At 41.1% G+C, this 26,605-nt stretch overlaps 1 protein-coding gene across 4 annotated transcripts in view; it reads right to left on the bottom strand.

Annotated features, from left to right (window-relative positions):
• LOC122548528 (serine/threonine-protein kinase MRCK alpha-like) overlaps positions 1-26,605 on the bottom strand; it is a 493,614-nt gene that overhangs the window by 116,391 nt on the left and 350,618 nt on the right. For all 4 annotated transcript variants that reach the window (XM_043687289.1, XM_043687290.1, XM_043687292.1 and 1 more), the window contains exons 17-20: positions 22,834-22,939; positions 17,300-17,424; positions 2,710-2,815; positions 1,948-2,096 (exon numbers count right to left, since the gene is read on the bottom strand). In XM_043687289.1, the coding sequence (XP_043543224.1) occupies positions 1,948-2,096; positions 2,710-2,815; positions 17,300-17,424; positions 22,834-22,939 (486 nt within the window). The remainder of the gene's footprint in view (positions 1-1,947; positions 2,097-2,709; positions 2,816-17,299; positions 17,425-22,833; positions 22,940-26,605) is intronic.

Genomic DNA, 26,605 nt, shown 5'->3' with positions numbered 1-26,605 from the left:
TTGGCCAGTTTACCTTCGTGCCTCATTTTTCCTCTGCGTATTTCCTTCTTAGTAATCCTCTGTTGTTCTTTAAAAGCTTCCCAGTCCTCCGTTTTCCCACTTATCTTTGCTATGTTATACTTTTTCTCTTTTAATTTTATATGTTTCTTAACTTCCCTCATCAGCCACGGCCGCCCATGCCTCCTCCTGGGATCTTTCTTCCTTTTAGGAATGAACTGATCCTGCAACTTCTGCATTATACACAGAAATATCCGCCATTGTTCCTCCACTGTCATCCCTGCTAAGGTATTGCACCATTGAACTTTGGCCAGCTCCTCCCTCATAGCTACATAGTTCCTTCGGAACATAGTTCCTGTGTTACAGTAACACAGTCTACTTGTTTTACTTCATATTAACAAGTTTTTAAGCATTATCTCGCAGGGCTCTTTGCAGCTTTTTCCAAGCGAAGGTCTACTGACAGCCATTTGAGATCTGATCTGTTCTCTACAGAAGATTTCTATATTATGCTTTAACTGATTGTAAATATTTTTAAAAATGAGCTTTCATGTTCTTGTTTAGTAAAGTTGTTTGTATCTATCATTCGGAAGACCAAAATACGTAACTAGTAGTATTCTGGGCGATAGATATCCTATGGCAATGTCTTAGATCAGTAATTAATTTAGTAGCTTCTGATAGCTGAGAAGGGCTATTTTACGTGTTAACATATGCACTGACAGATGGGATAAGAAAATTCAATTATTGAGACAGCTGAATCATGAAGGTGTGATGCTGACAGGGAGACATTAAAACCCCAATTTGCTTGTTTTCACAGGGTGTCTGTCAACCTCAAGAGGTATATTTCTATTTTAAAAAAATCATTCATGGGACATGGGCATCAGTGTCTGACCAACATTTATTGGTCATCCCTAGTTGCCCTTTACAAGATGGTAATGAACTGCCTCCCTGAACCACTGCAGTCCATTCACATTGATATAACTTGAAATGATTCCATTGGTATAAAAGCAGCTTCGATTAGTCTGGACATCTGAATCCAGAGTCGTGAGTGTGTTGCTGGAAAAGCACAGCAGATCAGGCAGCATCCGAGGAGCAGGAGAATCGATGTTTCGGGCATGAGCCCTTCTGAATTCAGAGTCCATTTGAGGTCATAACATGAAGATCTTCAAAAGGACTACATAATTGAAGGGACTGATCACTTTCTAAGCCATGTCAGAAATACATTCATATGAACATGCAAATTAGAGGGAGGCCATTCTGTGTTTTGAGCCTATTCTACCATTTGATAAGATTATGGCTGATCTGATAATGTCTCAACTCCACTTTCTGATACCATCTGATTCCCTCGTTAGTCAAGAAGCTATCTTACACCATCTTAAAAATATTCAATGATCCAGCCTCCATCATTCTCTGGGGATGTGAGGTCTATAGACTCACTATTCTCTGACAAAAATTCTTCTCATCTGTGTTTGAAGTCGGAGAGCCCTTATTTTAAATAGAGTCTTGTAGTTTTCCACAAGGGGAAGTCCTTTCAGCATCCATACTGTCAAATCCCTACAGGACTTTACATACTTCAATAATATGTTCTGAAAGTCACAAATTAATTCTTTCCTTCGTTTTTAAATATGCCATCATTGTATTCCTTGTAGCTTACTGCTCTGATAATTATTTGATTTGCAAAAACATCCACCATGTACACAAGCATCTGGGAATCAGCGTTACTTTGAGTGCTCAAATGTATATGAAACTGCAATTCTAAAATCTGGAAATACTGTCTCAGACACAGTTTACATACAAATAGAAAGTTCTTCTATTAGGATATTGGCTCTTGTTATGAAAATTGCCTAGTTCTGAATACAGATCAAATATGTATTTGGAGAAAGATGAACCATAACTGGGAAAAGCAGGCAGTTCTTACTCAGCACAAACGTCGATACAGTTTAGTGAGCTCACCATTCTGTAGATATGCTGGCTGCTTTGACCTTATTAAGCTCGTCCTGGATTGCCTGTTTGGCTCGGATCTCTGCATCGAGTGCTGATTGTAGTTCCAATCGAGCTGACATGTCTACTTTCTGCGACCGACGCATCTTCCATGGCATATCCTGAGAGAGAGAGACAAGAGGCAGAATTACAGAAGGGAAAAAGAGAAAGGGAATCATTTGATTATATTGTACAACAGTATATGCTGTTGATTTGTTCTTTAAAAGATGAAGACAACTTTGAAAGGTGCATCTATTTCACAGTCAGTACTTGGCATCAATAACTGCAAGTTCCAGCTGTGGCTTAGCTTCCAACACAAGCTGGTCTGAAGACAGAAGAGGAACATAAATGATTCAAGTGTTTTGCACTTATTTTTATAAGAAATTACTAATTTTATGGTTTGGTTAATTCCTTTTACTGAGAGCTGGGGGACATGTGATCAATGGTAACAACAAGGGTACTTCAGATGGCTTTTGAAACTTGCGCACTTTTTTCATTACTGAATCAACTTAAGGTGGCTAGGATTCAGCCGATATATGAGAAGTAAGGGAGTCTAAGTACATAATGGGAGATGGAAAGTTTAGCAAGTGGCTTTGTCCTGATGAATTGGCTGTCGTGGTGTGGACAGCCTAGATGCACCAGTTATTTTATTGTCCATACACGTGTAAGAGCTTGCACCTGGAAAAAGGATAACCGGATTTTAACAGCCCAGAATTAAAGAAGGATGATCCTTACTGTTGCTCGTACTCCTAAACTGGAATTTCTCAAAGATTCCAATTCCTCAGTCATCTTAGTTGCCAGTGCTTGAAGATAGCCTCGAGCATCTTTCTCATCACTCACCCTGAAAACAGCAAAGACAGTTAAATCATACTTACACATTGGAGGCTGCAACTCAGAGAAGGACTGAGACAGGCAACGGTATAGATAGAATATTCAGCAGAAGGTATTAACCATGAATGGTGGAGAAAAACTGAGGAAGCATATTTAACTCAATTTAAAATACTGTCACATTTCATGATATCTGTGTCTAGCCAGTGAATCCATCTTGTAGTGACTTATAAACATTTACAGCATAGAAGGCCATCCAGCCAATTGTGTCACTCAGGTCAACAAACAGATTAACTATGTTAATCCCATTTTCCTGCTCTTGGCCAATAGCTCTGGAAACTAAGGCTAGTGATTATCTAATAATGCTTAAAAGTTCAAGAACTTCTAACTCAACTATCCTTTCAGACAGAGAGTTTCATATTCTCATCAATAACTGGGTGAAAAGAATTCTCAACTTCCCTCTTAGTCTTATATCTCATATCATGAGTCTATGTCTGCTGCTAACTGATGTCTCTACTAATGAAAAAAGTACCTTCCTATCCAACCTATTCATGCCTCTCATAATCTTATGGCCCTCTATCAGGTCCCCTCTCTACTTTAGCTGCTCCTAGGAAACAGCTCCTGTCTCTCAAATGTTTCCTCATAGCTCAGAACCTCCAAGCCAGGCAGCATCCTGCCTTACTAATGTTTCCATGATATGCAAACCTCTTGCTCATATCCCATTCCTCTTCAGGAAGTCTCTCTCTCCTCCTGTATTTTTATAAAGAAAGTCATCATGGTTACAGAAATACTGACGAGTTATTCATTAAACCCCTTCACAGATACAGACCAAACACACATGCCGCTAGTTCAAAATCCAAATCCCAAAACAAACAATTGTAAAATGCATACAAAAGACACAACTTCATCAAATGCAATAGGAAGCTTCATAATGTACTGTGGAAGGAACAATACCTGCAAGTCAGCATGAGTAGTGCTTACATATCCAGCATAACTTTTTTGGAGCTACCACCTTTTAATCTATCTCAAATGAGAGTGTGGATAAGCAAAATGGCTTATAGTACAGAAGTGCTGAGTGGTATTTATTACCAAAGGGAGTGGTTGAAACTGACAGTATACATGTGTTCACGAAATAAATACCGGAAGGACAAAGAAATAGATGGTAATTTAGATGATGAAGGAGGGGAGGATGCTGGGATGGAGCATAAACACCAGCATGGACTGGCTAGGCCAAATGGCATTCGTACCATATACCCATCATGATGCAATGGAAACACTACTTAAAACTGCTGGCAGTGCAATAAGAAGCAGGGTAAGAGGTAAATCTAGGGCTGATGCCAAGAAGTTCTTTCTCCTATACAGGAAATTGTGGTGTTGTGGTTATGGTACTCGGCTAACAATAAAGAGCCATAGACTTATGTCTGTGACCACAAGTTCACTAATGAAGCTGGAATTAAATGCTAGTCTCATTATCATGAAACAATTAAATTGTTGCAAACAGAGACATGTTGTCAAGTTTTTTTTTGTTTTGTACTGATCAGGGTAAATCCAAGAATGCCAAATTGTAAACAATGCAATACGTCTATAACATAGGAGACAAGGCATTAGCATTAGGAATAGGCTATCAAGTGGCATAGATCATGTTACACAGATGTCAGGAAATTAGCACCTCTAGCAAAAATCTATCACACTTTGACACTCAACAGCATTACCATCGCTGCATTCCTCACTATCAATATCCTGAGGTTATCGCTGATCAGAAACTGAATTGCAATGAATTTAATTATCGTGGTTACAATAAATGCCAGAGGCTTGGAATACTATAGTGAGTAACTCACATCCAGACCCCATAACGCCTGCCCACTTTCTACAAGGTACAAGTCAGGAATGTGATGGAATACTCCCCTTTGCTTGAATGAGTGCAGCTCAAGCAACATTCAAGAACTTTGACACCTACCCACTTGTTTGGCACCACATCCACAAACTTCCGCTCTTAGCGGCTCAGTAGCAGCAGTGTGGACCATCCACAAAGTGACCTGCAGTAATTCACCAAGATTTCTTCGACAGCACCTTTCAAATTCGCCATGCGCTACCATCTAAAAGGACATGGACAGTACAAACATGGGAATACCAACCCTGCTAGTTCCTCTCCAGGCCACACAGCATCATGATTTAGAAATATATTCGCGTTCATGTATTGTTACTTTGTTAGAATCTTGGTACCCCCCCTCTCTACGAGCATTGCGTCTGCACCTACACAAAATGGACTGCAGCATTCTGAAGGCAGCAGATTTGTCAGCCCACAGCTCATCAGTTTGCTCAGTACGACTTGCCTAGTGATTATTATTTTACCAAATTCCTCTCTCCCTTTCACCTCCTGAATTACCTCTAATACTGGGATTAATTTTGAATGCACTTTGGTGAAGACAAAACAAGATACTTATTACGTATGGACTTTTCTTTATTATCTACTATTAACTCCACATTCTCAATCAAGGGGATCAACTTTAACTTGATGCAGTTTTCTTTCCACTAACTGTAGAAGCTAACCCTTCACTACATTTCTAGCTAGCCTTCTCTCATGCTCTCATTGTTCAGATTCATCTTTGAGCCATTCTCTTGTTCTTTGTGCTCTGCCCAGTCACCTGACATTAGCACAATTATATACTTTCTCTTTAAATTTGACATTTACTTTAAAATGTTTTAGTTAACCACAGATGGTGGGACTTCCTCTTTGAATTTTTCTTTATAATAGAAAGCAAATGGCCAACTATTTTTTATTTACATGAGATTTGCTGGTAGGCCAGCATTGATTATCCATCTTTGTTAACCCTTGAGAAGCTGGTGATGGCCTGCTGCCTTCAGAATGCTGCAGTCCATTTTGTGTAGGTGCAGACGCAATGCTCGTAGAGAGGGGGGTACCAAGATTCTAACAAAGTAACAATACATGAACGCGAATATATTTCTAAATCATGATGCTGTGTGGCCTGGAGAGGAACTAGCAGGGTTGGTATTCCCATGTTTGTACTGTCCATGTCCTTTTAGATGGTAGCGCATGGCGAATTTGAAAGGTGCTGTCGAAGAAATCTTGGTGAATTACTGCAGGTCACTTTGTGGATGGTCCACACTGCTGCTACTGAGCCGCTAAGAGCGGAAGTTTGTGGATGTGGTGCCAAACAAGTGGGCAGGTGTCAAAGTTCTTGAATGTTGTTTGAGTATTCTGAAATATCCCTTTAAGTATCTGCCCTGCTTTTTTACTGATTGATCTCCTAGCCTAGTATTCCAGTTCATTTCAGTTACCTCAGCTTTCATGTACACAGTTGTCCTCATTTAAGCTTAAAATACTGGTCATAGACCACTCTTCTCCCTTTCAAACTTGATATATAATTCAATCATATTATGACTACTGCTATCTTTACTCTGAGATCATTTGTCCATCTTGTCACAATACCATGTGAAGTATAGCCAACTCCTGGTTGGCTCCAGAACGTGATGCTCTAAGAAACTATCACAAAAGCATTCACTGAACCCCTGTTCCCTACTATTACTAATCTGATTTTTCTACTTTATATGGAGAATAAAACCCATGATTTTTGCAGTCTCTTATTATAAATACTCAATATGACTTCTTTATGCATTGAGGTAAAAACAATGACTGAAGCTCCTTGGATGCTGCCTGAACTGCTGTGCTCTTCCAGCACCACTAATCCAGATTCTTTATGCATTGGCCGACAGTATGGCTACTGTTAGGGGGCCTGTAGACCACTCCCATTATTTGTCCTTGTCCACCCAAACCAATTTGACATTCTGATCTCCTGAGTTATCTCTAACACTGCATCAACACCATCTTTGATTCTTTAACTATCTTCATAACTTCTTGAATGCTGAGAATGATAATGATCCTGGAGGATCTTGACAGACTATTTCTCTCTATGAGAAAATCTAAAACTAAGTATGACTTCAAAGTTTGTGAGAAGATTTGTAGCTCGGGTGCTCGTTGCTGTGGTTCTGTTGTTTCGTGGCTAGTTGATGTTCATGGATGCGGATCGTTAGCTGTCTTCCTGTTTGTCCTATGTAGTGTTTTGTGCAGTCCTTGCATGGGATTTTGTACACTAAAAATCCCATGCAAGGACTGCACAAAACACTATATAGGACAAACAGGAAGACAGCTAATGATCCGCATCCATGAACATCAACTAGCCACGAAACGACACAACCAGTTATCCCTAGTTGCCACACACGCAGACGCAGTGAAAGAATAGCCCTTGAATATTTCTCAGGCAGAGATGGAAAGATTCTTGATAAGCAATTGGGGGAAAGGTAATTTGGGGTGGAGTAATCACATTAACCATCAACTTGTTGAATGGTCAAACCCTGTTCCTAAATTGAATGTTTGTATGGCACCTATTAAAAACCTAGGAAACATGCTGCTTGAATCAATCATACGATCATTGGGAAATATGCTCTATGTGTTTCGCATTACAGAAACAATGAAATTCAGGTATGACGTTATTCAATTGTATGATAAGCAATAGATATTTTGGACTGATGGCACCAAACTAATAGTGAAAATTACCACTGGGTAGCCATTGCACAAAGCAGCATGAAATAGCTTCCTTAGTCTGTTGTTAGAATCTTTCGGCTTGCTGTAAGTGACCTGAATTTTATTACAGGTGGGAACACAACAGGACATACAAAGCTAATGGAATATGAAGAAACAGGCTGAAAAGAATTAATGCAGAGAGGTGGGTAATGGTACATTCTGGTAGGACGAAAAGAGACATTACATTTCTAAAGGGGATGCAGGAGCAAAAGGCGTGTGGGTGTATGCACATAAGTCACTGAAAATGGCAGGGTGCATCAAAAATATGGAGAATAAAGCAAAGGGAACCTTGTGTTTTTAAAAACAGAGGCACAGAGAGTACAAAGAATGGAAGTTATGGCAAACTTGTATAAATAATTGATGTGGCCTTAACTGGAGCACTATTAGATCACACATTAGGACAAATGCGTTGGCACTGGAGATGGTGCAGGAAAAATTCAGCTACGTGGATAGATTGAAGAACCTGGGTCTCCTCTCTTCGGTGAACAGAAGGGAGAGTGGAGATTTAGTGGAGGCATTCAAAATCACAAGGGACTGGACAGATTAGATATGGAGAAACTGTTCCTATTAGAGATAGGGTTGAAAACCAGAGGACTGTGACTTACATAGTTGCTTTGTGATAGAGGATTTCAGCATTTCTGAAAAAGACCCATTTTGCCAAAGTTTTCAACTTGCATTCATCAGGCCAACTGCAAGAAATATCAAAGTCATAAGAATAGGAGAGCACTGATCTGTTGGCAAGTAGACTCTAATTGGTAGAGATGTTGCTATGGAAAATACACTAGTTAATGATGACTGACAGTTAAGTGTCAAATTTTGTTTAAATTCTGAGTTAGGTGGGGTGACTGACTGGTCAAAGCGTTGCCCTGAGAGGTGAACCAGAAAATTAATGCTACCTATTTTGTTGAGTTAAGACAGATATAACCTGGGCACGTGTTCTTTAAGGCTTTGAGTATCAATATGTATAACTTCCAGTGTACACAAGTTTCACTATATTGTGAGCCAGACTAATAATCTTAAATTGGTTGTCAATGTAATTCTTCTCATACTCGGGATTGTTTAGCAAATGTTATCCAGTCACAGATTCCTATCTAATGTGGAACATATACTGAGAGGTTTGCAAGCACTGTTGTGTGGGTATGGTCAGTACCTTGCTGGTCGTGAACAGCCGAAGGGGCATTCTGTTTGATACTATTTGCCAATACTTGGGACGTTTGGCCTTCATCACACTGGCAATGAAAGTCATATAGCCCATTATTCATTTGTATTATGGATTGGCAGCAGTATCTGTTGGTGGTCAGCACCACTCCTGTTGCTCCTGCATGATGCATCTGTTGCTCAAACCTTTGTAACACATCCTTCCAGGGTAATTTGTGGTTGGCTGAGCACTTTTGAGGACTACATGTGGTGGCCTGAGACTGTTCAAACATCTGCACAATGAACAAGGAAAAATGATCAGGTCTGTGTTCTTCTCCCATCTGATTGGTTGATGCACCTTGTTTCAGCATCAAGCTTGCACAGTGAATAAATAACTCAGGCCCTATTTACCATGTTGCTGATTAGGCCAATCTTAAAGCGAGTGCAACACGCAATAAAACAAATGACATCCATTCCCTGGTTCATGTCTCAGGACAATACCCACACCAATCAAGGTAAAATTTAAATAAAGGTTTGTAATTACATGTCAGTCATCATTAACTAGTGCATTTGCCACTGCAATGCCTCTGCCGATCAGAGTTCAGTTGCCAACCAATTAGCATTCTCCTCTCATTTAGCATAAATGCTGTTTCCCTTTTTCATTGGTATTGTGTGCAACTTGGCCTGATAGGTACAAAATGGAAAGCTTTGACAAAACTGTATTTATTCAGTAATAGACTAATTTAAGGTGACTGGCAAAAAAAAAATCAGAAATAACATTAATTTTATGCAGTGAGCAGTCTGGATCTGGAATGCACCGACAAGTATGGTGAGGCAAATTCAAGTACAGTTTTCACAGATTCATATAAATCATAGGAAGCTAACATCACAGAAAGAGAACACTTGGCTGTGGTATGTCTGTGCCAAAATACAAGATATCAGGCAGGAAAAAGATACCTAGCCTAATCCTACTAATCGGCTTTCAATTATCTGTAGAGAAAAATGTTGTAGAGTCAGGGGAAAAGACTAGGGGACTACCTCAATAGTTCTTGAAGAGAAATAGAATCGCCATGACTGGCTGAAAGGCCTTCTTCTGTGCTGTGGTCAATCTATGACTTCCAGGCAAATATTTGGATATGGCTGTAAAACCCCTCGTGACCACAATGTGGCAGTAGACAACTACATTTCACCAACAACAAAGCTAAATCATTAAACCCCTGACTCGAGCAACCGTGAATAGATGAATTACAGTTTCACAGTCATGTGCCAGTTTATATCTTTAATAAATAAGATAAAACAGGCTTGTTTTGTAACCAATGAAATTAACATTGCACTAAAGCACACAGGCTGCTCAATAACTTGAGTGCTGCAAAAATGCTTGTAAACTAAAGATGCACAAAATTACAAAATTTTACATTTCAAAATTCACTACAAATACTTCAAATCCCATCCATTGCCTGGCACAATTAAATATTCAAAGCTGCTCCTGCTAATTTTGAAGTGAAACATATTTCTTTTGTTCACTCGAAGGACACGGACATCACTGGTTGGGCCAGCATGCATTGCCTATCCCTAGTTGCCCCTTGTGAAGCTGGTGGTGAGCTACTTTCTTCAACCGCTGCAGCCCATGTGCTATTTTCATCCTTTGTTTTCCTTTCTAGCAGTTGGTACAACTGAATGGTCTACCAGGCTATCTCAGAGGGTAGAGCTGAAAATGTGTTGCTGGAAAAGCGCAGCAGGTCAGGTAGCATCCAAGGAACAGGAGAATCGACGTTTTGGGCATAAGCCCTTCTTCAGGAGGGTAGTTAAGCTTCCATATTGATGTGGGGTTTGGAGTCACGTATAGGCCAGATGAGGTAAGGATGATAGTTTCTTCCCTAAACGAAATTGGTGAATCAGATATGGCACTTCAACAAATTGCAAAAGGCTTCCCATACAGTGAATTACTGTGAAGTGCAGTCAGTATTATTTGTTGAATGAGCACCAGCAATCGTAATGTAACTTTGTTGTGCACAACAAGATCGTACAACTAACTGAAGGGGCAATTAATCTACGTCAGCTGAGGGAGTAAAGTTGCTCAGGGGCCCAGGAGAACTTCCTGCTAATTTCTGAAGAATGTCATGCGTTTTTTTTAAACATCCACCTGAACTATGGAAGCAGAAAGAGCTTTGTTTAGACTATATTATATTAGATTCTCTACAGTGTGGAAACAGGCCCTTCGGCCCAACAAGTCCACACCGACCCTCCAAAGAGTAACCCACTCAGACCCATTTCCCTCTGACTAATGCACCTAACACTATGGGCAATTTAGCATGGCCAATCACCTGACCTGCACATCTTTGGACTGTGGGAGGAAACCCACGCAGACATGGAGAGAATGTGCAAACTCCACACAGACAGTCGTCCAAGGCTGGAATTGAACCTGGGACCCTTGTGCTGTGAGGTAGAAGTACTAACCACTGAGCCACTGTGTTCTTCCACTTCTCTGAAAACAGCACCTCCAAATGTGCAGCTCTCCCTCAGTACTCGAAGGTTGCACCAGGATGGACAATGGGTTCAACCCCCACAAACTTCTGGCTCAGAGGCGAGACTGCTATCAAATGAGTACAGTGCAAACTAGGAGAAACAATCTACTTATTTGATAGTACAAAATTTGACATTCAGTGGTGTTACCATCACTGAATCCCTCACTAACAATGTCTTAGGGGGTAACCATTGACCAAAAACTCAATTAGACTCATCACATAAACACAGTGGTTATAAAAGCAGGTCACAGGCCAGGAATACTGTTGCAGGTAACTCACCTCCTGACTCCCCAAAGCCTGTTCACCCTCTACAAGACACAAGTCAGGAATACTCCCTACTTGCCTGGATGAGGGCAGTTCCTACAACACTGAAGAAGCGTGACACCATCCAGGACAAAACAGCCCACATGACACCATATCCACCGATGTTCAGAAACAGCACTGATCACGCACTGCAGAAATTCCTTCGACAGCACCTTCTAAATCTGTGACCACTTCCATCTAGATAGACAAGGGCAGCAGACACAATGGAAGACCACCTCCTTCAAATTCCCCTTCAAGCCACTCACCATCCTGACTTGGAAATATATCGCCGTTCCTTCACCGTTGCTGGGTCAAAATCCTGAAATTCCCTCCCTAAGAACATTGTGGGTCACTCTATAGCATGTGGACTGTGGCAGTTCAAGAAGCCACCTTCTCAAGGGCAATGAGGGATGGGCAATAAATGCTGGCCTGGCCAGTGACACCCACAACCCACAAATGAATTTTAAAAAACCATTGCTGATAGGAAAAACATCCAACCCCACATCAATATGGAAGCTTAACCCCCTCTGAAATGGCCTAGTAAGCCATTCAGTTGTACCAACTGCTAGAGAGGAAAATAAAACAGCACATTGACTGCAGTGGTTCAAGAAAGCATCTTCCATCACCAGAACAAATGCAAAAATGCCAAATTTCAAATGATCATAACTGTTTATATTAAAGAAGAAAGAAGTGCTCACTAGTTGGCAAGTCAATACTGATCGGCAGAGCTGTTATCATGGAAAAGACCACATAAAACTATGCATTTCCTTACCTCCTGGATCATTCAAACAAGATGCTAGGCTTGAACATATTTCTCTTATTTGCATTAAATGTGCATCTGTGATTGTATGTATGTTGCTTCTGGCAACTGTAAATGAGTGATATTATGAGCTTGTCTGAGGATCTTAAATTGGTAGTTAATACAACTACTAACAAATTCCATTGCTACCATGTAGTGGCTACATGAGTAGTATGTTCCATTAATAAGATACTGCTGTCAGTCCAGATGTTCTCTGCTTACCACATGATGAAGTAAGGAGCCATATAAATTTCACTGTTGGTGTGATGCTAAATTCATAGGCGCACACCCCAATGTTTGGCCTATTGAATCAAATGCCATTTTTAATTGTTTGATCATAATAAAGTACAAACTGTATTCAATCAGCCTACACGAGCAAACCCAAAACAAAACATCTCCTGTTAGATATGATTCTGAGACAGGGCAGCACTTGTTGAACAAACCTTAGTAAGCTAACTTGACTTTTTAAATAATTAACATCCTTAACACCTATGGCATAAATCGTTGTGTTCTCTTTGAAATTTGCATTTGACCTGCTCATTGATTAAGTATCGTGTAGGAATGTGTGAAATTGCCAACTTTGGCAGGAATCTCATAACAGCAACATATTATTTAACTGGAGAGAGATTGCAGACTCAGATAAAGTAATGGGTGTCCTTAGACATGAATCACAACGTTAGCATGCAAGTACAGGAAACAATCAGGAAAGCAAATAGAATGTTGTTGCTTATTGCAAAAGGAATGAAATGTAGCAGTAAGGATGAACTGTTACAATTCTACAAAGGGGTTGGTGATATTAGATCTGGAGTACTGTGTACAGTTTTAGTTGCTTTATTTAAGAGAGGTTAGAGATTGATATCTGGGATGGGGGTATTATTCTAAGAGTTAAATATGAATAAGTTGGGAATGTATCCATTAGCAATTTGATGAATAAGTGGTGATTTTACTGAGACACACATGATGCTTAGGGTGACAGGGTGGATGCTGAAAGGATCTTTTCCTCTGTTGGCAAGTTTGGAGGACACCGTTAAAAAATACTGAATCTTCAATTTAAGACATTAATGGAATTACTGGGAATGAACATATGATTACCAGTAGAAATAGGCCATTTGGCCCCACAAGATATTCCTGACATTCAATACAATCAATGATCCTGTGGTTACTCCACATTTCTGCTTACCCCTGATAAACTTTCATCCCCTTGATCAGTTTAGTTTTTGGTCAATGGTAACTCTCGGATGTTGATAATGGGGGATTGAGTTATGGTAACACAATTCAAATACTTGGGGATATGGGTAGCTTTTCGCTTGTTGGAGATGATTATCGTCTAGCTCCCAAGTTCCCAGTAATTTTATACTTATATGTGGACCCTGAGGTCCATGTATGGCAGTGATGTCCAGAACCACAAGTCAATGCTGCAAACGTCATCGGCACGCTGATTGATGTGTGCAGCAGCTTCGGGACAACATTACATGTAAAGGATCACAGCTAAGCATTACTGATTTTCTTTCTTCAAGGACATTAGCGAACCAGATGATTTATTTTTAAATGACAACTGATGATACTGTGGCTAGCTTTCAATTAGAACATTAGTACTCAGTGCAAGAGTAGGTAAATTCAGCTCCTTGAGTCTGATCATGACTGATCTCATCTCAGCCTCAACTCTATTTTCCTGCCATTCTTCATCATTCTTGAACCTATTAATAGTTAAAAATCTGTCTATCTCCTCCTTAAATTTATTCAATGTCCTGGCATCTACTGCTCTCTGGGATGGTGAATTCCAGAGATTCTCTACCTTTTTAGAGAAGCAATTCTTCTTCATCTCTGTCTTAAATCTGCCCCTCCCTATCCTAAAACCATGACCTCTCATTTTGGATTGTCCTGTAAGGAGAATCATCTACTCTACGCCTATTTGTCAATCCCATTTAGCTTCGTATATGGATTCCAGACTATTTTTATTTATCAAATAAATGTTTGGACAAAGGCTGTAGTCAAGTCCTGAGTGTCAGTGGGTAAGTTACTCGGTTGGAATTTTGCTTTATAGTACTATGAATGACACCTCCTGTCACTTTATTGGTGACTAAGAGTTAACCAAATGACCTACTCTTCCTTTTAATTCCTATATCTGTATAAGACAAAAAGCTTAGCCAACATGTCTCTTTTTTTCAGCAATATGCAAGGGAAGAATCATATAATGGAACAGAAAATGCTGTTATTACTTGAATTAAGCAAACATTTCAAGCCCTTAACAGGTTAAAACCACTCCAAAAACATGGGGAGATGCAATTCAAGGCCACATGTCTCCAACTAAGATTGGAGCTGGACTCAGCAAGTGAAAGGTGGTTGAAAAAGCATTTTATTTAGGTGATTAGAATTAATTTTAACATTTGCAAGAGGATAGATGACAGACCTGGAATAAATATAGGAGTGAATTTACAGATTTGTTTTTCAAAGTAAGACCTCAAATATGATAAATACCTCACGGTTGTGCACAGTGCCCCCTTCAATCTAACATGTGACTATTCTAACATCTGCTCTCACTTGCTGAGACTGCTGTTTACTTTCTGGATTGGGTCCAGTAATCCCACATTCAGATAATCCTCTGTGCAGAGGTGTACTTTATATTCGGTGAGATGTACATGAAATGTGCTTCACTAAAGAGTGTGTTTATTTCCTAACCTGCTGGCAGTAAGAGTGGCCAAGCCAGTGTGATCAATGTTTATATATCAAGAGGCCATGACAAACAGGGAGCCTCCCTTTAATAACAATCTGAAATTAATTGAGTGGGTGATTTTTTTTTTCAAAAAATAATCCTTTCAGTCACTCACCTCCACACATGCTTTTTTCAGCTGGGATTCTAAGGCAAAGTCAGTACATTTAGTTGATGTACGTTGCTAGAGTTGCTTGCATTCTAACAGGAGGGGGTTAAAAATAAGGACGCAGCTTAGGTAGCCCTTAGATAGAGAACATTATTATCTGCACTGTCTTGATTTCCTATTAGTATGTTTGTCTCCTGTATGTCTTTGCTCCAATGCTGACTGCTAGATATGTAACTGGGGAAAGGAAACTGACTGAGGACCATAATATTTGCAGTATTCAGTATCCTCAGCTGCTTCTTGAAATGTCAGAGTGAATCTATTAACATGTAGCTGGCTTGGAGGTGATCAATATTCCTTTTAAATTTTTTTTGTACTCAATGGGCTAAAACTCCTGCCAGCATTACAGTCTTGCCCCATGGCAGCTGACATTTTGGTCGATTTTCATGATGTCCCAAGCAGCCTGTTTAGTTCAAGGCACTTCCAGTCCCAGATCACTGTTCAGTGCACATGCATTTTAATTGAATACTTGTCTCCTCAAAGATCGCACACTCGCTTCTCCCCTTCCCAATCCTACAGTCCTCCCTGTGCTCTCTTCTCTCAGTTCCTCCACTTCCTCCGTCCTCTCACTCCACCCACTTCACATTTCCACCTGATCCCACTCCACTTGCTCCACGCCCTCACCTACACTCTGTCCCGTTCCCCCTCACCCATTCTCTACCTCTACTCACTATATTTGCTTTCCTCTTACCCTCCCCCCATCACTCTCCCTCCTTACCTGGTATCCCTGTTACTATACTTAGCAGCCACCCATCCCACAACAGCACCTCCACCGCTCAGCACCGTGGCCTCACTTATAAGGTTGCTAATTATATAGTAATTAAGTTTATTTGTACTCAGGTGATGGGCATTATTTGGCAATGCTCACATATATAGGAGAGGGAATGTTCTTGTGGTACAGTGTCCCTACTTGTGAGCCAGAAGGTCCAATTTCAAATCCTGTCTGCTTCAGAGGTGTAGCATAAACATCTCTGAGCACATACATAGGAGAGGGGTCTTGTGGTGCAGAGGTAGGTTTCCCTACCCCTGGACTGAGAGACCCAGGTTCAAGTTCCCTAGGCAAAAGTGAGGACTGCTGGAAGTCAGAGTCAAGATTAGAGTGGTGCTGGAAAAGCACAGCAGGTCGGGAAGCATCCGAGGAGCAGGAAAATCAACGTTTCAGGCAAAAGACCTTCCTTTTCCAGCACCACTCTAATCCAGGTTCAAGTTCCATCTACTTCAGGAGTGTGTATTAACATCTCTGAACAGGCTGATTACAAAAACAGGTTAAATAAAAAAGAAGGAGCAATGTTTTTCTTAGTGTAGGGACTATCACTATGTATGAAAAATCCCCAATTTGAAAGGAGGCAGAAACAGTCACCTTACTTTAGTATTCTTGTATGATGACAAAGGTGCTCCTGTTAGTTAGTTAACACGAATAACACTAGTTACAGGGGCTCTGTGGTGCAGTTGTAGTGTCCCAGGTCCAAGTCCCACCTGCTGCAGAATTTTGTCATTACATCTCTGAACAGGATGATTAGTAAAATATCCACATATACAGGAGCAAGCTGAGTGTGGTTGTTGAATGAAGGTGGAAATGTGTTGCTGGAAAAGCGCAGCAGGTCAGGCAGCATCTAGGGAACAGGAGAATCGACGTTTCGGGCATTAGCCCTTCTTTCAGGCTAATGCCCGAAACGTCGATTCTCCTGTTCCCTAGATGCTGCCTGACCTGCTGCGCTTTTCCAGCAACACATTTCCATCTCTGATCTCCAGCATCTGCAGACCTCACTTTCTCCTGTTGAATGAAGGTGTACAACACTGAGTGTGTATCCCGACTTGAAAGCTTAAGTCTGTAAAGTTGGTTCAGGAACCTATTCTCCATTGTCTGTATATCCGAGCTTTAACACCAGAAGTTCCACAGCAACAGTTTCAGGGAAAATCATCACCCTGGTTGTGCCTTCAAATCAATCATCATGCTTGAACATGTATCCATATTCCTTTAGACTAACTAGGTTTAAGTCCTTGAACATCCCTAACTAATGCTTTGTGCCTGATGACAGGGGAGTTCCTGACAGTGCCCGTGACCGGGAGTCCTGAGTGTCATAAACTATATAGACATTTGCATCTTTATTTACATTATATCTGCTTTTGCTGATAGTAGAATTCCAAAGTAATAGCATTCTTAAAAACCTGTAAGAACAGTATTTTTTTCTCCCCATTCTTCAGCAGGCTGTTTTAAACTGTACATAGCTAACAAGCAGTTAAATTCACTAACCACTGGATGATCTCTGTGATTTGGGCCTCCCAATGGGCCACTGATTCCTTCTTCTCTGCTAAGTCACGTAACTCTTCCTCCATCTGTTTGTTGCTTGCACTTAGCTTCTCAAACATGATAGTGAGCTGCATGACACCAAAAGCAAAAGTTGTTATTAGTCAGTTTGTACATTACCCAATCAGATCCTTATGGCTTATTCATGATTTGCCTTACTCTACCCATGGCACTGGTAGCAACCTTAAGATCAGTACCGTGGAGATCCTATTTTTCAACTTACTTCTCTATGTACTGCTTTTATGACCTCATCCCACTTTTTTCAAACCTATCTCATTTGTAGCAATGTATATGACCATTGGATGCTCACTGCCTTTTTTTAAAATTCATTGTTGGGACTTGGGCGTTGCTGGCCAGCAGTGACAGCACATCCCTATTTGCCCTTGTGAAGGTGGTGGTGAACTGCCTTCTTGAATCACTCCAGTCCACTTGCTGTGGGTTGACCCACAATGCCGGAAGGAAGGAATTCTAGGATTTTGACCCAACAACTGTGAAAGAACGGTGGTATATTTCCAAGTCAAGGTGGTGAGTGGCTTGGAGGGGAACTTGCACGTGATGGTGTTCCCAACTACTTGCTGCCCTTGTCCTTCTAAACGGAAGTGGTCATGGGTTTGGATCTCTGGTGAATTTCCACAGTGCATCTTGTAGATATTACACACTGCTGCTACTGATCGCCAGTGGTGGAGGGATTGAATGTTTGTAGATGTGGTGCCAATCAAGTGGGTTGCTTTGTCCTGGATGGTATCAAGCTTCTTGAGCGTTGTTGGAGCTGCACCCATCCAGGCAAATGGGGAGTATTCCATCACACTCCTGACTTGTGCCTTGTTGATGGTGGACAGGCTTTGAGGTGTCAGGAGGTGAGTTACTCGCCGCAGTATCCCTAGTCTCTGACCTGCTTTTGCAGCCACTGTGTTTATGTAGTGAATCCAGTTGAGTTTCTGGTCAATGGTAATCCCAAGGATGTTGACAGCGGGGGATTCAATGATGGTAATACCGTTGAATGTCAATGATGGTAATACCGTTGAATGTCAAGGGGCGGTGGTGAGAGTGTCTCGGTGTGAATGTTACTTGCCACCTGTCGACCCAAGCCTGTCCAGAACTTGTTGCATTTGAGCATGGACGGCTTCAGTACCTGAGGAGTCGCTAATGGTGCTGAACACTGTACAATCATCAGTGAACATCCCCACTTGGAACATAGAACAGGCCCTTCGGCCCTTGATGTTGCGTCGTACTGTGAAAATAATCTGATGCGCATCTAACCTACACCATTTCATTATTATTCATATGTATGTCCAATGCCCATTTAAATGCCCTTAATGTTGACGAGTCCACTACTGTTGCAGGCAGGCCGTTCCACACCCCTACTACTCTCTGAGTAAAGAAATTACCCCTGATATCTGCCCTAATTCTAACACCCACCCAACTTAAAGCCATGTCCCCTCGTGTTAGCCTTCACCATCTGAGGAAAAGGCTCTCAATGTCCACCCTATCTAACCTCTGATTATCATATATGTCTCAATTAAGTCACCTCTCAACCTTCTTCTCTCCAACAAAAACAGCCTCAGTTCCCTCAGCCTTTCCTCGTAAGACCTTCCTTCCATACCAGGCAACATCCTAATAAATCTCCTCTGAATCCTTCTCAAAGCTTCCACGTCCTTCCTGCAATGCAGTGACCAGAACTGCACTCAATACTCCAGGTGCGGCCTTACCAGTATCTTGTACAGCTGAGGCATGACCTTGTGGCTCTGAAACTCAATCCCCCTACCAATAAACACCAACACACCATATGCCTTCTTAACAACCCTATCAACCTGGGTGGAACTTTTAGGGATTTATGCACCTGGACACGAGATCTCTCTTTTCATCTATTATCATGTATTATCAGTGATACTCTCAGCTTTGCAGATGATCCACAGTGTCCCCAGCCCTGCTCCAGCTCCCTAACCTGGGTTATTCAGCTGGAGACGCTTCCTGCACACAGGCTGGCTCTGGGCACTGGAAATGTTCCCTTGTTCCCACATAGAGCAGGAGAAGCATATTAAGGCTTTCAGCTTCCCTTCCATGAATTACCACTTTAAATTAAACATTTTTGCAAATGTTTAATACCAAATAATATCAATTACTCATAGAGCTATAGAGATGTACAGCATGGAAATAGACCCTTCAGTCCAACTTGTCCATGCCGACCAGATATCCTAACCTAATCTAGTCCCATTTGCCAGCACCTGGCCCATATCCCTCTAAATCCTTCCTATTCATATACTCATCCAGATGCCTCTTAAATGCTTCAATTCTACCACTTCCTCTGGCTGCTCATTTTGTACATGCACCACCCTCTGTGTGAAAAAGTTCTCCCTTAGGTCCCTTTTATATCTTTCCCCTCTCACCCTAAACCTATGCCCTCTAGTTCTCCACCTCTTTCAACCCCCCCCCCCCCCCCCCCCCTCCCCCCCCGGGGAAAGGCCTTGTCTTTTAATCTTACCAAGCTCCTCATGATTTTATAAACCTTTATACAGTCACCCTTCAGCCTGCAGGGAAAACAGTCCCAGTCTATTCAGCCTCTTCCTATGGCTCAAATCCTCCAACCCTGGCAGCCACCCTTGTAAATCTTTCAAGTTTCACCACATATCTAGGGCGCTTAGTCCCTAGTCCTCATTACTATACAGTGCAGCCTCACAAATCATAAACCACAAAAAGAAAGGCAAAAGGCACCTCTTCTCCTCTGCATCAAATTCCCATTGTGCACCAAATTCCCAGAAATACACACTCACTCTGACTCTGTATCACTCAGGATGTGTTCTCTACCAATTGCTTGTGTGAAAATGCTCATTCGCCCTCCAAAAACTTGAAGTCACCCAATAATCTGCTGCCCTTATCCTAACAAACATTCAGTGGCATTCTATTACATACGGGCTCAATGAGCTACCGTCTCTTTTGACTAATCCATCATATTGATTTTAATAATCTCCCTCTTGTTTTCAAAGTCATTCTTGCCCCTCCCTATCGCTGTAACCTTCTCCAGCCTAAGAAACCTCAGATATGTCTGCACTTATCCATTTCTTGCATGTTCCTGATTATAAATGCTCTACTGGGGCAGTGAAAGCTCTAAGCTGTGGAATTCCAGCCCTAACCCTCTCTGCCTCTCCCCTCTCATTTAAAGGTGGTCCTTAAAACCTATTTCCATTTTAATATTTCTTTATCTGGCTCAGTCTCATGTTGACAATGCTATGACGTATCCTGGGACATACTTAATGGTAAAAGTGCTATGTAAATGAATATTGTTATTCATTTGAGAAAATTCAAAAGGAGAAGCTATTGTAGGGTAGCATTCAGAGGAATGGAAGCAGAATAGTGGGGATGATGACCTTCTGTCTTTGCCCAAAATTGATGCATGATGAATTAAAAACAACAATTGCTAAAAATACATAGATCAGTCAGTACCGGCAAAGAAATGTAACAATCCAATGTGCGCCCTTCATCAGAACGATCATAAATTCTACAAAAAGTGCAAACCATCAAAAGGCATGATTTGGATAGCCCATGTGTGACTCCAATACCAGATTATATACTTGATCTGAATAACCTCATGCCAATGAGGGATGAGCAGTAAAGCTTTGACACTTGTTACCTACATTGCAGGAACAGGTAATTAAAAAAAATACATTTTATTTATACAGCTATGGTTTGAGCTTTGGAAGAATGATGAGTAGGGTCAAGAGGAGGCATTCTGCTCACCATGCAACTCCATCTCTAAGAGAAGAGTGAAGCATTAGTAATTTGAAAGATGGAATCTACACTTGCAGTCCTCCCTTGGTACTGCAATATAAGCACAGACTACCTGCTCAAGTTCGAGTGATGTTCCTCCTGCAATACATTCTCAAATATTCCTTCTATAACATGCTACTTTCAACTTATTTGGACTCTCAAATTTCTGAAATGCACTTGATGAAAGACTGATCCTGGGAGACTGATTAGCAAGGTTAGATCTCATGGAATACAGGGAGAACTAGCCATTTGGATACAGAACTGGCTCAAAGGTAGAAGACAGAGGGTGGTGGTGGAGGGTTGTTTTTCATACTGGAGGCCTGTAACCAGTGGAGTGCTGGGTCCACTACTTTTTGTCATTTACATAAATGATTTGGAGCATAAGAGGTACAGTCATTAAGTTTGCAGATGACACCAAAATTGGAGGTATAGTGGACAGTGAAGAGGGTTACCTCAGATTACAACAGGATCTTGATCAGATGGGCCAATGGGCTGAGAAGTGGCTGATGGAGTTTAATTCGGATAAATGTGAGATGCTGCATTTTGGGACACTGTTGGAATATTGTGTGCAATTCTGGTCTCGTTCCTAGCGGAAAGATGTTGTGAAACTTGAAAGGGTTCAGAAAAGATTTACAAGGATGTTGCCAGGGTTGGAGGATTTGAGCTATAGGGAGAGGCCGAACAGGCTGGGGCTGTTTTCCCTGGAGCGTCGGAGGCTGAGGGGTGACCTTATAGAGGTTTACAAAATTATGAGGGGCATGGATCGGGTAAATAGGCAAAAACTCTTCCCTGGGGTCAGGGCGTCCAGAACTAGAGGGCATAGGTTTAGGGTGAGAGGGGAAAGATATAAGAGAGACCTAAGGGGCAACTTTTTCACACAGAGGGTGGTATGGGTATGGAATGAGCTGCCAGAAGAAGTGGTGAAGGCTGGTACAATTGCAACATTTAAGAGGCATTTGGATGGGTATATGTATAGGAAGGGTTAGGAGGGATATGGGCCGGGTGCTGGCAGGTGGGACAAGATTGGGTTGGGATATCTGGTCGACATGGACGGGTTGGACCGAAGGGTCTGTTTCTATGCTGTACATCTCTATGACTCTAATTATCATCTTTGATTAAATTAAGCTCATGTTTATAGAATTTTGAATTTTGATTGTGAAATCATTTTAAGTGGGGGTTAATTTTTAAAGTTTCATGAATTCCTATACAATTCACATACAAATTTAACATTACCTTAATTGCATTTAACATGCTAAAGGAACAGTGTTAATCTCTGAACAACCCTTTGATAGCTGAATTTGTACACAGGAAGAATCTTGAAAGGATTGACTTTAACATTTAATAGATAAACAATTCTTCTGGATTTAGATGGCGAGAGTATGGAAATATTAATAGGTCATTCACAGGCTGTGTGCACCAACTTCCTCAGACTGACATCTCAAAGGACATTTTTGTGAAGAATGATCTTTTGCCTGAATTTCATTACATAAATGTAAATCAGCCTCAAAGGACCAATTATTTCACATTCCAAACATTATGCAACATGGGGATGTGTAAAGAAGATTAGTTGGAGACCCAGATCACCCACTACAAATATTCGAAGTGGGGAGTCACAAAGCCTTTCTTTCCAAAGCTCAACTGGCTTCAGTGATTCATGCTTTGTGAAATATCACCACATGGATACAATAAATCCCAGAAGCCCACAGCAGCCTCACCTGATCAAGTTCAGTTGATAATTTCTTATTGTCTTCACTCAGCATGATTCTCTCTCGTTCATACTTTTGCTTGAATTCGCCCTCGAATTCTTCCCTTTCGTTCTGACTACATTAAAGAAAATATTTATTTCAAATATTGCGGTAGTCAGTTTTCTTTTCTAATCTAGTTCCACCATTTACCTTAAATGAAAGGCATCACTTTGTTCAGAGTGCTTTTGTGGCACAAGTCCACCATCAATCAGAAAATACGAAGTTAGTTACATTAGAGAGTATAGTGGTAGGATACATTAAAAGAACAAGGAAAAGAGTTTAGAAATCTTTGAACGTTGACATCAATTTGCTTATTCTGTCCCAAAGATTTCACTGGCACATCTAACAACTGTCTTGTGTTTGCATTGTATTGATGAACAGCACTTTTGTGAAATCCCAATGATCACTTGTTGGGTACATGTGATCCAAGGACTCAATGTTCTGCATCCCTTTCCATTGTGTTAATTGCTAATACCTTCAGTTATAATTCAAGTGCAAAAAAATCCCCAGTTAATGATACCTATTGTTATTATTCTGACAAAGCCATATTATAGGAGATCACAGATAAGATGAATAGCCAAGGTATTTTCCTCAGGGTAGTGGAGTCCAAAACTAGAGGGTATAGGTTTAAGGTGAGAAGGAAAAGATTAGAAAGGGACCTGAAGGGCAGCTTTCTCATGGTGGTGTGTGTATAGAACAAGCTGCCAGAGGAAGTGCAGAACCAAGTACAATTATGACATCTAAAAGACATTTGCACAGGTATATGAATAAGAACGGTTTAGGGGGATATCGGCCAAATGCAGACAAATGGGACTAGTTGGACCAAAGGGTAAGTTTCCGAGCTGTATGACTCTAGGCCTGGATTGAACTTGCCTCCACAATACTCCAAGGTATTCTGTTTCAAATTCTAACCATTCACTTTGTGAAAATGCTTTTATTCATGATGTCATTTCCTGTTTTGCAAATTATATTAGATCTATGCCTGTTTGTTCTTTATCTCTCCACCAATTAGAGCAGTTTCTCCCTACCTTCTCCGCCCAGAGCCCGATTTTGAATGTTGCTTTCAGATCTCCTCTGATTTTACTTTCACATCCTTATAAAGTGTGGGGTCCAGAACTTGACAAAATAGCCCAACCGAGGCTGAATAACTACTTCATTAAAGTTATCAGAGGATCCTTGCTTTCCTACTTTATGTCTCTACTTATAAAACCCATATGCCTTTCTCAACCTGACCTGTCATCTCACATAGACGTGCATGTTTCTGTTTCGCCTTCAAACTTGTATCTATTAATTCATATTGCCTCTCATTATCTTCTTACACAACAGCATCATTTAACAACTTGCAGCATTAAATTTAATCTGCGACATGATCATCCATTCCATCTGTCGATGGTTTCATGAAGCGTATAATATTCTTCTCACAGTTCATGACACTTTATACCATTTTGCATCATTTACAGGTTTTGAAACTGTGTCTTGTCTGTCCTGGTCTCAGTCATTAGCATCTAGAGCAAAAAAAAATGTGGTCTGCACACTGACCCTTGAAACTCCATTGTATATCTCCAGTTGTAAAAAAAACAGCTGTTCACCAGAAGAGACATTCCACCCATTGTCACTGCTCTGCCATTCCATCATGGCTGACATGTTTCTCAACACCATTCTCCTGCCTTCTCCCCGTAACCCTTAATCCCTTTATTGATCAAAAATCTACTTATGTCTGTCTTAAATGCATTCAATGACTCCTACGGCAATGAGTTCCACAGAGTCACCACCCTCTGGCTTAAGAAATTCCTCCTCATCTCAGTTCTGAAGTGTTGTCCCTTCAGTCTGAGGCTGTGCATTCAGGTCCTAGTCTCACCTAATAGTGGAAACATCTTCTCAATGGCCAGTCTATCCAGGCCTCTCAGATGCTGTAAGTTTCAATCAGGTCCCCCACTTTTCTTCTAAACTCCATCGGGTACAGACCTAGAGTCCTCAACTATAACTCGTATGACAAGCCCTTCAGCCCAGGATCATTCTTGTAATCCTTGTCGAGACCCCTCCAATGCCAGCACATCATTCCTTAGCTATGGGGCCCAGAATATTTTCAATACAGTCTGACCAGAGCCTTATGCAGCCTCAGCAGTACATCTCTGCTCTTGTATTCTAGCCCTCTTGAAATGAATGTTAACGTTTGCCTTCCCAACTGCTAACTGAACCTGTATGTTAACCTTAAGAGAATCTTGAAAGAGGACTGCCAGCTGTCTTTGCGTTTTAGATTTCCTAAGCCTTTCCCTGTTTAGAAAACAGTCTGAACCTCTATTCCTCCTACCTAAGTGCTTAACATCATACTTTGCCACACTACATTCCATCTGCCACTTCTTTGCTCAATCTCCTGGCATGTCCAAGTGCTTCTGCAGAGTCCCCGGTTCCTCAACACTACCTTAGCAACAATGCTCTCAGCTCCTTTGTCTAGATTTTTGATGTATAACGTGAATAGTTGTGTCCCAACACTGACCCCTGCGGAACTCCATTAGTCACTGGCTGCCAATGTAAAAACCCCTTTAGCCCCACGCTCTGCCATCTGCCAGTCAGCTAATTTGCTATCAATGCCAGTACCTTGCCCATTACACCATGTGCTCTGATCTTCTCTAGCAGGTTCCTGTGTGGGACCTTGTGAAAGGCCTTCTGAAAATCCAAATAGATCATTTCTACTGGCTAGCCACAACTCTGTACTTTATGACTCTCAGGCAACATTACATTCATGTTTCCCCATTCCTTTTTATTCCACAGGCTTCAAGTTTGCTATAGATAATTCTTCCACAGTTGGTACTGGCCAGTGATGGACAATTGGAGCTGCTCTGCTCGTAATAGAAGTTTTGAGGCATTCATTTTTACTGTGAATAAATTTATAATTTATTCCAAATTGTTCATTGAACAGGACGCTGCTTAATAAATAAGGATGTTATGATAACTTCAAGAAACATGTTTTTCAGTCTCATCTGACTAATGTGTCCAGTTCTGGACCCCAGATCAATTAGTTAGGCAGTGACTGCAGAGAGATGAGGAGCAATTGACTGTTAGTTGTTTAAAACGTTTGTCATCAATGAACAGCTTCTGTATCACAGAAATCCAGGACAAATGGATCAGGTTTTAACCCTTGGCCATCATCAATAAAACACATTATCTTTTCATTAACTCAGTAATGTTTTTGGGGCTGCCTTCTGCACAAATTGGCTGCTGTATTTTCTGCATTACAGCAAAAGTACTTCAACAGTTAATTGACTATGAAATGATTTGTGACATCATGAGGTTATGAAAATTGCTATACAAATAATAATCTGTTTTGTCCTTTAAAACCACTGTGTGATCTGCTTGGTTGTTATGAATTGGTTTGAGGGTGAAGCTTTAAGGGTTCATGTACAGACTGACTACATACTGATTCTCAAACACATTTCTTTTGTCAAGAAACACTTCCTTGATGCTGTTCAGTACTTCAGTGCACTGCAGCCCAAAAGTCTGGGATATGAGAGCAGTATTTTCAAAACCAGGGAGTTCTCAATCTCAAACTACAGTAAAGTCCCCACCATCCAATTCCCCACAATCTGGAATCAAGGAGCTAGGTTTCCTCACCCTGGAAACTGATCGTTTATTCGCTGCTCTCTTATTTTCACCAAACCTTTGGTCCAACTGGTCCACACTGACCACGTTCCCAAACTAGTCACACCTGTCTGCATTGGCCCATATCCCTCCAAACCCTTCC

This window comes from Chiloscyllium plagiosum, chromosome 3 (assembly GCF_004010195.1).
Source record: "Chiloscyllium plagiosum isolate BGI_BamShark_2017 chromosome 3, ASM401019v2, whole genome shotgun sequence".
NCBI lineage: Eukaryota > Metazoa > Chordata > Chondrichthyes > Orectolobiformes > Hemiscylliidae > Chiloscyllium > Chiloscyllium plagiosum.
Note: the sequence above shows the minus strand (reverse complement) of the source record. Positions and strands in the feature narration are given on the sequence as shown.